Source organism: Palaemon carinicauda, chromosome 27 (genome assembly GCF_036898095.1).
Source record: "Palaemon carinicauda isolate YSFRI2023 chromosome 27, ASM3689809v2, whole genome shotgun sequence".
NCBI lineage: Eukaryota > Metazoa > Arthropoda > Malacostraca > Decapoda > Palaemonidae > Palaemon > Palaemon carinicauda.
In genome coordinates, this window is record NC_090751.1 from 75234680 (window position 1) to 75247528 (window position 12849).

Below are 12849 nucleotides of genomic sequence, written 5' to 3' on the forward strand. Positions count from 1 at the left end.
AAATAAAAATAGGGCTAGAAATAAAAGGCATGCAAAATATCAGTCTTTTATTTACAAAAATCAGAGCAAAGAATAATAATTAAATAACATAACTGGCATAAAGGAAATGTGTTTACTGTATACTCAATAATACATCCCTACCATACCTATACAAAAGGTAACATTAGGGTAAAATAAAAAACCTGACAAGACACTGGAAGGAACTAAGGACAAATTAAATCAATTAATAAAGACAAAAACATACAAGTAAGCAAATAAATTGACACTAAGACAGTTATACAAGTACAATCTTAAATCAGAGATTCACTGGTGAATTCTGAAAAATAAAAGTTTTAGTAATCCTGAAACAGAAACTCGCTGTTTACTCATTATAAGAAATAAGCTGGATGAGTGCCCTAGGACGCACTTGAGGGCTACATCAATGCAGCGGGTTTGATAACACTAACCCCGGCCACCACAAAATGACGTATCTCTTCCAATTGTTTCAGATAATGGCTGAAGAAAACCCTAGTGGACTTCCAACTTGTATATGCCTGTAAACCCTCAAAGGACATGTACTGAAAGAAATTTATTGAGGAAGCCACTTTCCTGGGGTCATGACCCGATGGCATACTAGCCGAGTCCACTCTTCTTATTAAATAAGTAATCTCTGCTCTTCACTGTTTCAAAGACAAATCTGATCCCACCGTTTCCCCCTTAAATAATTGACAACACTTAAACTGCACTGTTCTTAATAAATATACTTTTAAGCACTGCACTGGGCACAGGGAGGGATCACTTTCTAGGGGAACTATTTTCCATGGACCCCACCGTTTAGAGGGAAATTCATTCTTAGCTAGAAAAGCGGGATCAAGGTATAAATTAACCTCAGCATTATCCACAAATTCAATGTGACCATTGTCTCTAGAGAGAGCCACAATCTCACTAACACAAGCACCGGAAGCCATCGCAACCAGAAAAATAATTTTTTGAGTCAGATCACGAATAGAAGCAGTTTCATTGTCAATTTCTGAAGCGAACTGTAACACTTTGTCTAAAGACCAAGAGATAAGAGATCCGAGTTGAAGTCGATATCCAAGGCGTATAGAATAGGTCTAGCAAGGGCTGACTTGTACGACGAGATTATGGAGGAAGCTAGACCTTGTGCGTGTACATCAATCAAGAAAACTTAACAAAAATCCCTGGTAACTGATTCTGGATTCTTGTCCTTGACGTATTTGAAGTCTTATAATTTTCTGCAAACTCCAACTTGTCACGTTAAATTTGAAATCTTTTCCGGAGCTAAGGCGAAAAAATCATGCGATGAAGGTTGTTCGTTCTCCATGATGAAGTGTATACAATCTTTCGCTGTACCTCCTGGGACAAAATTTGGTTGGGCAACGGTACCAACTTGGGGTTCAATTCTGTCACCATGGGAAACCAGTTGCTCTTCGGCAACAGAGGAGCAACCAGGGCCGCTGTCCCGTTGAACGCTCGAAGCTTGTCCAGAACCTTCATGAAGAGATTGAAGGGTGGAAACAGGTAAATTCTTGCTCAATGATTCCAATCCAGGGTCATCACTTCCATGCTCACTGCTGCTAGATCTATATTCGGTGCTACATAGTAGGGAAGTTTCTTCTTGAGACTCGTCGCAAACAGATCCACTTGAAGTCTAGGGACTTGATACTGCACGAAAGAGAATGATTTTTTGTCTAAGAGACCACTCCGTCTCTAGAGGTTGTGTCCGAGATAGGGAGTCCGCCATCACATTTTTTACTCCATGAAGGTGGGATGCTGAAAGATGCCAACCTTTCCTCTGAGCCAACGTAAAAAGGACTAACATACAAGATTTATTTGAGGAGACCTCGACCCTTGCCTGTTGATGCAATCGAAGATTACTTTGCTGTCGAGGACTAGACGAATGTGAATGTTCTTCTTCAAGTGTAACTTTTTGAGGGACATGAAGACTGCCATAGCCTCCAGAATATTGATGTGGAATTGTTGAAATTTCTGGGACCAACCACCTTGTACTTTCTTGAGTGGGGTATGACCACCCCCCCAACCGTCCAATGGGGCGTCCGTACAAAGAATCACTCCAAGAGGAGGAAAGCGCAGCGGTATCATATGTGACAGACTTTTGGTAATGGACTACGGTCGAAGTTGTCTTCGGAGTTACACCAGGGTCTACTTCTGATGGTCGTGAAGAACTTTGGAGGCTCTCCATTTCCAAACTCTGCTTGCATCCTTGAGCCGTATTTTGAGGACAGGATTCGCTACTGAGGCGAATTGCAGACCCTATAACCCTTTCCTAGCATCGCCTGGTGGTCATTCCCAACTTGATCAGAGACCAGACTGACTTTGCTATTTCTTTCCTCTTGGAGGGAGGTATAAAAAGGTAATGAGACTGTAGATTCCAATGAATCCCCAACCACTGGAAAACTTGAGCTGGAGCCAGTCTTGATTTCTTGAAGTTGATCTGAAATCCTAGGGACTGAAGGAACCTTACAACTTGAGAGGTTGCTTCCGAGCACTCCGGTGCCGAAGGAGCCCACACTAGCCAGTCGTCCAGACACAGCTACTTGGTGCCTTTTTCCCGAAGTTGTTGAAACACTGCATCGATAACCTTCGTGAAAATCCTCGGAGCTATGTTGAGCCCGAATGGCATAGCTATGAATACATAAACCTTTCGCTCCAGGCTGAAACCAAGGTAGGGGAAAAGCATCGACCTATCGGAAGATGCCAATAAGTGTCGGTAAGACCTATAGAGACGGTGTAAGCCTCCCGGGGTTGTAAGGTCCGTATCTGCGAAAGTCAGCATCCGGAACTTGTCGCACTGAACAAACAGGTTTAGACGAGACAAATCGAGAATAGTTTGAGGTATTTTCAAATCTTTCTTTGGCACCCAAAATAGACGACCTTGAAATCTCATAGATCTCTTGCAACGGATAACTCCTTTCTTCAGAAGGTCTTGTTCATATAGATCCAGATGAGGTGTTGACTTCTGGAAAAATCTCCTGAGCTTTGGAGGCCATCGCTTCCACTTCCAAACAAAGCCGTTGGAAATGACCCTCTGTGCCCAAGGACTGAATGACCACCGGTCCTTGAACAACGTCAGCCGTCCCCCTACCGGAATATCCTCATTGTTTGAGCTGAGGATGTGCACCCCTTTCTCCTCTGCCGCCTCGATGCCCGCGTCCCCTGGATCTGCCTCCTCTGTCAGAGTGGCCTCTGCCGCCTCTTTCTCTCTTTTGGGATCGAAAGGACGACCCCTGATCATATACAGGGTTGAAAACCGGGGACTGTGTCATCACGGGATGAGGAACAGCAAAAACAGTCTGAGGGATGTTGGCGGGGGAAGAAGCAAACGACCTCCTAATATAAGTTGGTTTGCAGGACCTCTTAGGCTGTGGTCCTAACCCAGGGGTGAATTTCCTCTTCAGAGAGATCCTCCACTTCTGGAACAGGCTCTTATTCTCGGCTGCAGCTTTATCTAAAACTTCTTTCACTAGTTTCTGGGGAAAAAGGTCCTTTCCCCATATGCAAGAGTCAATGAGACGTTTCGGCTCATGGCGTATAGTGGCTGAAGTGAGAACATGTTCTCTACAGACTCTACGAGCCTGAAAGAAAGCATAGAGATCCTTCATAAAGCTGATAATCTCTCTCTCTAGTCTCCAGTTCATCTTCAAGGAGGTGTTCAGGAATCCTGGGAAGTTTCTCATTAAATTGGCGAATGGCTACATCCTTATCCAGTTTACCTGCAAAGTAAACTGGACATCCATCCAGTGATCAGCATCATGTGGAAGAAGGAGTGATACAGGTCTACACTCTTCCAAAACCAGGAGAGACTTACCTTCCCAAATGGCCTTCTCCACAGCCACGAACCCCTTCGAAGCAAAATGGAAGACCATCGTGTCCGGAGCCACAAAGGTGGCTTACCTTTTACCAAAGGCACCTAGCTGTGTATTAATACACCCTACCATCTTGCCTTGGACTTTGCTCCACTCCCAACGGAAGAGTTTGCTCAGTAAGGGGAGGAGCATAGTCTCCAGCATCAGCAGCAGTGGTCAGCAAAGGAACAGGGCTGGGTCCTTCGACGGTCAGGATCAAGGAAACTCCCGGGTCATGCTGCTCTTAACTCTCCCAAGTGAAGGAGGTTCAACTTTGGAGGAAGCCAGTGTGTGCTTCCTCTGAGCGCCAATCTGAAGGAGTTCCATTAATGCCTCGTTCGGTAGGGGGCCGGTTATGATCAGCGATGGCCTAACCTGTAACACCCAAAGTTTCTTCGACTTTGAGGAAGACCCCGAAGACGAAGAATCTTTCTTAGACTTCTTTCTCCATCCCCCAAACCTCTCCTACTGAAAGGCAGACCACTCCCAGCATTCAGGACAGGTGTCGTCCAAATCACAACGCCACCCTCAGCAAGCTGGACACAGCAGAGCGGATCTGTCTCTATGGAGGACATGAAGGTACCGCAGGTGCGGCCCTCAGGTCCTGGACAGGTGGGCATGAGGACGGTCAAAAGAAGCAATCACTGCCAAAAGCAAAGTGGTTACTCAACCCAGGTGTGCGGGATTATCGGACTACACCCAATCCCTCGCTAACTAACAGGCGAGGGATTACCCCTCGCTAAAAGTCTTATGGCTCATTTTTCAGCTTCACCGAAAGTTATATCCCTATAAATAGTGAGGGTTTGTACTGGGTGAGGGAACAAACGTTGGTTTAAAAAATTCATGTGTTCGTGAAACTCACCCTGACATCCCTGAAGTAATCTGAAGTGCATTCCCTATCATGAAAATACTGTTTTCACTCTTTTGTTAGGTCTAATCCCAAATAGTATAAAACATCGTTATTCTCATTTTGATAGTGCATGGTTGTGTTGGTTTTATTGATAAAATAGAACAAAAATGTATTTCAGTGAATTTACACCACAAGAAATCTGGCTATGTTCCAAATCTTAATCTCTTTATTTTCTTTCTCAGCTTTTCTCTATTTGATAATACAATGTTACTATGCATTCCAGTAAAACATAAAAACACTTTTTATTTTGAAAATTTATGCCATCATAAAATGCACTTATGTCACTATATTACATTTAATGCATAGTACCTGTCCACTGAATCCACATTGCCACTCAAGATGCTTTTCATTGCTTTCTCTCTACTCATGAGATTTGTATAGCTTAATCTTTCTTTAATCTTCAGCTTTCTCTCCACTGGACATAAGTTTTGTTCAACTTGATTTGTCTTTTAATCTTCTGTTTTCTCTCTGCTCAACGAATGGTTTGTTTGGCTTAATTTGTCCTTCAATATTCATTTCTTAGTTCTACTCCTCTACCTCTGAATGAATTTTGCAAACTTAAGTCATCAAACTTACCTCTGCACGAGAATGAGTTTTAACCAAGCGAATTGTACGCGTTACAAAATCCTTGCAAGATTCACAGTCGCCTGGTCCTGGAGTCTTAACAGGGGACAAAGGTAGCAAAGAGTTTGTTTCCTCTGGAAGGCTTAGCTGTTTTAATAAATAAAAAAAATATTAACACGTACATAGCGAAGACATACACCTACTGTTGTTGCAATACTGTACTTATATCTCAATATACTAGCAAGTTTGTACTTAGAATACTTCAACAATAAATATGATAAAATCAATTTTCATAATCACAATATTCTACATGAGCTCTTCCTTTCACAAGGGTTAGATGTGAAATGAGTTCTTTCAAATCTCTTCTATCTTGTATTCTAAACTAGTATCAGACCCAGGTCTTATCTACCACCCTTTTTTCCTCAACTTCCTGGTCATTCATACAAGTATTCATCTTACTGCTTCCATATTTACAGTCTTTCTGACTAACTGTTCCTCATCCGCTCTCATCTCATGTCCAAACCAACTCAAACCTTGAGTTATTAGCCCTTTATCATCTTTAGGACAAATTTCTCCCACAATTCCTTGTTAGTAAAATATCATCCCACTGTACTACAGCCATGAACTTCAACATTCTCGGATCACTCCTTAAAAAAACTAATCCATTTTCTTTATCAGGGACCATTTTTCAGCTACATAGAGTAGTACAGGCCTATGTACCCATTACATGTCTTAGCTCTCTAATAATGGAACATTCTTATTCTCCAGCAATCTTGCAATGTCTATACCTTATATCCATACTGACAGCCCAATTTTTTCTTACTACTCAGCTACCCAGCTTTCCTGTTTGAAGTCTCTCCAAGGTAACTGAACTGCTCATCTAACACAACAGGTATATAAATAAAATGACAAATAGATAACTTCATATCTAACACCATTCAGTGTTATAAGTGCCACAAACTGAACTTTCAATAAAATTGATATATTTATAGTCCTCCTAAATATTATTTCATGCAACATATATAAAAAAATACTCGTGTGTATATGTACCTGATAATCACGAAGCAACATATCAATTCTAACAGAGTTGCACAGACCAGCAGTTGCACAGACTACTTGAGGGTTCATCTGGGAAGCTAAAGTATCAATTAGCTCTGGAATGAAGTCATCAGCTAACTCTTTGCACTCCTTTGCTATAACCCTGATGGGAATTAATTCACAAGACCCTTCAAAAACTTCACGAATTTCTTCCTGTTGAAAAGATTAAAAATATTATTGAAACAAAAAAGGAAAACTATTGTCCTTATTAATATAGCCAGCCACAATACTTTATAGGAAGAGCATTTGCATGATTTGGTCTCAAAGTTAAATGTTTTGCTTTCAAAGAAATATTTCTGAATACTGTATAAAGAAACCTGACTACTGAGCTGTACAGTTATGCTAAAAATTCAAACCTTTTTCATGAAATTTCATTCATAAGTCAACCATTGGCACCTCTGATATAGTGGGTAATTAAGTTATAAAAACATCTATCATGTCTTTCTAATAAAACCATACTACAATATGTTACACAAAAATTAAAACATCCTTCAAGTCAAGATTGTAGGAAAATCTCATGAATACCAAAATATTACAAAAGCATAAACAAAACATTGCAAAACTTCTATTCACTCAGGCCTATGAATCCATCTAAATATTTAAAAATTAGGATTTAAAATTTTTGACAAGAAAATTTTTCGTTACATTCTTATATTGCTTAAATTATGATAAATAAGAAGTTTTCAAATATACCCTTGTTTCAAATCAATTTTACTTTGAAGCTACAAAAATAATAACTACTAAAGTAAAACCTGCTACAACCCATCAATCCAGACATCAATCAAAGGACATGGTGTGGCCACGAGTGTTAGTGTAACCTAAAACTTAACAAGATTAACACAATCACCCGAGTGGCAGCAAAATGAATCAGTTAGAGTGTAGGCTAAGGAAACAGCAACAAGAAACTTTGGCATTGGTCAGGAATGCAATAGTTACATTGTATTAGGCCTAAAACTCCACGACAAACTGCTGATCATCCTTATGACCATCCTTACAAGGATAGAACTACAGTATATAGATGGTAGAAAATTACTAATGAAGGACAGGAATTGAAAATCAAAATAAAATTGGTCTCCCATGTTGCCCTATTGCAGATAATGTATAAATACTTGATTTTACCGACTCCAACCCAATTACCGTACTGCACATCATCAATGATGAGGGAGAAAGAAATTGACAAATATCAAGGCATATCATCTACTGAAAGAACTCAAGCACTTAAAACCTTAACTCAAGGACACCAGACTTTTCTATGTTCTTGAACATCCCCAAGATATACATTTTCTGGGAAGACCACAAAGATATGGTTTCGCAAAAAAACTTTCTTCAACAACAAAGAGGGAACTTTATTGTTAATGATCACCAAAGAAAAAGTAATGTATATCTACAAGCATCTACCTATTTACATATTTCTATACATCCATCAAATGAGAATGAGAGATTATCATCATGCATTTTATATTATCAAATGGTACATTTTATTATATTTTATATACTGTCTTTTGAGGCTCTTACTATTTTCATCAATATTGTATTGCATATGCACTTACATGTTATAGCCGACTACAGTTCTTATACAGCATTAAAATCATATTAGTAATAACTACTTAGGCTTGTGGCTATGATTCACACACCCAAGTAATAATTATTAAAAAGCTTTAAACACACTGTATATAAACTGTGGTAGGCTATAACATCCTGTATATATAGCCACATGCCTAAATAATAATTATCAATAAGCTTTCAACACATTGTATAAGAACTATAGTAAGCTATAACATACAGGTGCATATACTGTAAATGCAATGAAGATATTTTGAATAAGTATGGATATGATGTTGCCAATATTGTTTGTTATTTTTTCTTCAGTATAAATAGGTGCACATTTTTCTTGATAGTATTAGTGTGATAAGCTGATGTAAACAATAAAACTAATATACTGACATTTTTATGATAAAATTCAACCAAAATGCATGAGAAAAATACTTTAAAAATATTGCAATGAAGCAAAATTGATAAAAAAAAAAAAAAAAAATAAACAATATTTTGTGCAGACTTTTTGGGCTCAAGCTATGACGTCCTGATGGAAAGTTCCTTTTGGTAGCTTCCTTGGGTATATTGACTACAAGGATATTCCCAGAGAATTAAACCACAGGTTATCACAGAATTCTTACTTCTGGTGCGAGTATCCTAAAGGTTTCCCTTTAAGACATCGTATATCAACAGGGGATGCATGTATTAACAGGCCACATAGCTATCTGCACCCCATATAGAGTTAACACTTCGATATGGAAAGGTGGAGAATAACTGGGGAGCCGTTCCACAGTTACACTCGTCCGTGGCTACTTTTGGTACTCGAAACGTAAACAAACGGGCGCCATTGCTAAATGATGTCACGTCCGTCCTCATCCTTCTGCTTGTAGCTGCCTTGCATAGACGGATTTCCCCCTTGTGCGATTTTTATCGGCTTGCATCTTCGTTATGTCGCTACCTTCGGCCTCGCCTTCTTCTGGAAAGTTGAGTACCAGGTCCCAGTATTGTTTAAATAAGCTCTGGCCGTAAAGTAACTTATACTTTTCGTGATATTTCATGTTTTCTGGCGGAGCTGTGCTGCTACCGGACGCGCCATTTTATGGCGTCGCTGTTCTCTTGCATGCCTTATTTAGCTAGTCAGAACAGCTTATTCCGGCCTCTTAACTAATCGATATTATTAGTTATTTAGTCTTCATAGCTAGGAACTTCAAATAACGTGTTTTAACACTCTATTATCCGGTCTTCGACTGACCCCATACTATATTGCTAGCTTAGCCCCTAGGCCAGATTGCCTAGCACCAGTGTTCATGCATGATATATTCCAGTGATCCTAGGTTAAGTTATGAAGATAGTGGCATTATTTATCATACTGTTTACTGTGATGCAAGTGTGTTTCGCCTTCAGGGACCATATAGGGGACCGGTTTGATTGTGTACCTTTCTAACCTAACCTAAATGTAGGAACCCCTATATGCTCCCTTCATCCCCTGCCTACGGGCGTTCCCTCTGTGTGGCCATGCTCCCCCTTCTATATAGGGGAATCGTGTCCATAATCAGAGTATTTATCGCTTCTCTGTCCTCCCTAAGGGAATGATCCCCCCTTAGTGTTGCGACCGGGAAAGAGGAACGGCCTGTCCTTCCTCAGTTGCTTCGGTTAGGTTACTTAACCTTCCATGCAACTTGCGATGTGTCTTTCAGCCTACCTAGCTTGGGATTTAACACTCCTTATCTAGGTTAGGCCTTAGGGGGGGATAGTTCTGTACTGTTATAGTTTGAGACGGTACTCGTGCACCGTTCTCATTCAGGTTACCTACCCTAGGCTAGGGAGCGTCCTCCCTTCCTTGGTGGCCGTTCTCGTACAGAGCCCCTTCTTCTCCCTCCCCACCTATCCCTATTGATAAGGTTACTGTAACCAACTGGGCGGGGTTCACGAGTATGTGTCTATCTACTTCCCTTTCCCGCTCCTCTCCTCAACATTACAATATTCTTGAATTATTTAATGTTAAGTGAAAGTTTAACTACTTTAGAGTAATGTAAGTCATTCTTATGCCTTCCATATACTCATGATCTCTTTCTTTTACAGGAGGAGTACATCAAGTGTGACCACAACTTCTGTGGAGTGAAGCACCCGGACTTTTACGGGCACACGGCGTGTCGGACCCACGCCCCCTGCGCCATCAAGAAAGGCGACCTGAAATATTGGGACCCGCAGCACTGTACAGTCTGCAAGTGTCGTCTGGTCGAAGCGTTCGACGATCCTCCTTCAGCGGAGGTAAGGGACAACGCTCGAGAGAAGCTACGCAAGTAGGTGCGTGGCTTCCAGAAGAACGCCACCGGACCGTATCTCGCTACCGAAGATTTGAGGGCCTTGCTATTTCCAAAGGCATCAAAAGACTCAGTGGTCCCTAGTGATCAGATTCCCACCATCCAGATAGTGGTGGAACCTGATGTGGTCATGGCTCAGTCCAGGCACGAGTGCCGTTTAGATTCCGACAACGTGGAACGTATGTCGGAAGTGTCGGAGACCACGGAGAGGAACCTCATGGGTGAAGAGCTCGACTATGAGGAAGATCAGGTGGAATACCCTGATTCGGAGCATGAGGTCGCTCCAGCTTCTACCCCTGCACCAATTCCTACACCGACTGAGGAATCACTTCCTTCTACATCCGCTACCCCGGACCCCACCCCTTCTAGCACTCAGGAGAACTTCAAGATGCTTGAAGCTCTCATGGATAAGAAACTTCGCGAGACTCATGAATTTTTCAAGTCCAACCTCGGAAGTTCGAAGCAACCGAAAAGGATTTCGGTTAAGGACCTCCCTGCATGCTCGGATACTAACCCATGGAGGTATGCCGAGCACATGCCGATCACCACAGGCAAGATCTTCATCAGTGAGAAGGTCGGCTCGATGGCGTTGGAAGAAGTGGAATTCTTCCCGAACTTTGAGGCTTACCCGGACTGTTACGTCCGACTCAGGTCCGAACCCGCCTCTAAAGAAGAGACCGAACCAAAGGAGGTTATTGTGTTCGATCTCTCGAAGGCCCAGGCTATGCTAGCCAACGCGGTGAAAAGTAGGGGCTTCACCAACTCGAAAATGCAGACGATTAGCAAGAAGCATCCGACCTTCGTCGCACCAGACAATGCGACCTTCCCCTTTCTGGAAAAGGCCTTCACTGCGGTACATAAAGCAGTGGAAGAAGGGAAACCTTGCCCTGTACTGGAGGAGTGCAGACCCTTCTCCCTGACCACTCCCCCTGATGATAGGCACTGGAAAGACGTCCAGTCAACCTTCATAGTGGGGAAGCTAGAGCCTGACGTCGCTGGTCGTCAGTTTAACGAGGACCTCCCAAAACTCAACGATCACCTCCTTCGTAGGGAACATGATACGAAGGAAAGGCTCGCCGCATCTATGTCCCTCCAGGTACAGCTTGAAATCATGGCCGGTGACACTAGGGTCCCTGACTTCTACATGGTCCTTGCCAAAACACATCTGGCAACGGTCGTGAAGAATCTGTACAGCTTCACGAAGGCTCGTAGAGCCTGTCGTGAATTCGTGTTCGCAAATGCTACAGTGCGACACGAACCCCAGAGGCTGATTTCCTCCAACATCTGGGGTAAACACCTCTTTCCCTCCTCCCTAGTGAAAGAGATCACTGACAAAGCCGCCACGGAGAACAGGAACCTTCTCCACAAATGGGGCATGTCAAAGAAAAGGAAATCCTCTCAGGACGACGGCCCTCAACCTAAGAGGAAACCCAAGAAGCCAAAACCCCAGCAACATCAACAGAGACGGCAGTTTCCGGGATCCGCTACTCCCCAAGTGGCAGCTCAGCCACAACAGACCTTTCAGCTGGTCACCCAACCGGTCTTGTCACAGTCACCGGTCTTCACCCCTGCATTTGAGCAGCAATCCACTACCTTTCGTCCCAAAGGTAGAGGCTCAAACAGAGGCGCATCTCGCCGTTCCTCCAGAGGCAGAGGAGGAAGGGAAGCTAGCGGCCGAGATAGCAAACCCTCCGGAAGCCAGAAGCAATGAAGTGCTTCCAGTGGGAAGAAGACTCCGCCAATTCCAGGATCGTTGGACCTTCGATCCCTGGGCACACAGCATCGTCAAGAAGGGACTAGGCTGGAGCTGGATTCAACCACCCCCAACCTTCCAGCAATTCTTCCAACAGTCAACCCCACTCCTGGAAGAATATGTCCTAGAACTCTTGAACAAGAAGGTGATAAGGAGGGTAAAGTCAACCAGGTTCCAAGGGAGACTGTTTTGCGTCCCCAAGGAGGACTTCGACAAACTCAAGAGTCATTCTAGACTTATGCCCTCTCAACAAGTTCATAGCGAACAACAAGTTCAAGGTGCTGACTCTTCAACAGATTCAAACCCTTCTGCCTCAAGGGTCCTACACGGTCTCGATAGACCTGGCGGATGCCTACTGGCACGTTCCAATGAACCACCACGCTTCCTCCTACCTAGGATTTCGACTCCAAAGGAAAAGCTACGCTTTCAGGGCCATGCCCTTCGGGCTCAATGCGGCCCCACGGATCTTCACCAAGCTGGCAGACGCCATCGTTCAACAGCTCCGCCTACGCGGCGTCCAGGTGATGGCCTACCTAGACGATTGGCTGGTCTGAGCGACATCGCCTGAAGATTGTGTAAGATCCTGCAACAAAGTGACCCAGTTCCTAGAACACCTGGGATTCAAGATAAACACCAAGAAATATCGCCTCTCTCCAGCTCAGAAGTTCCAATGGTTAGGAATCCAGTGGGATCTTCAGTCACACCGCCTTTCCATTCCACAGAAGAAAAGGAAAGAAATAGCAGGGTCTGTCAGAAAACTGCTGAAATCCAAAAGGATCTCAAGACGTCAGCAGGAACAAG

The 12849-nt window shown here is 42.9% G+C and overlaps 1 protein-coding gene across 1 annotated transcript in view; it reads right to left on the reverse strand.

Moving 5' to 3' along the window:
* The window catches only part of Sap-r (Saposin-related), a 1093325-nt gene that overhangs the window by 868882 nt on the left and 211594 nt on the right, over positions 1 to 12849 (reverse strand). The window contains exons 4-5 of the mRNA XM_068351162.1: positions 6391 to 6591; positions 5353 to 5487 (exon numbers count right to left, since the gene is read on the reverse strand). Of these exons, the coding sequence (XP_068207263.1) occupies positions 5353 to 5487; positions 6391 to 6591 (336 nt within the window). The remainder of the gene's footprint in view (positions 1 to 5352; positions 5488 to 6390; positions 6592 to 12849) is intronic.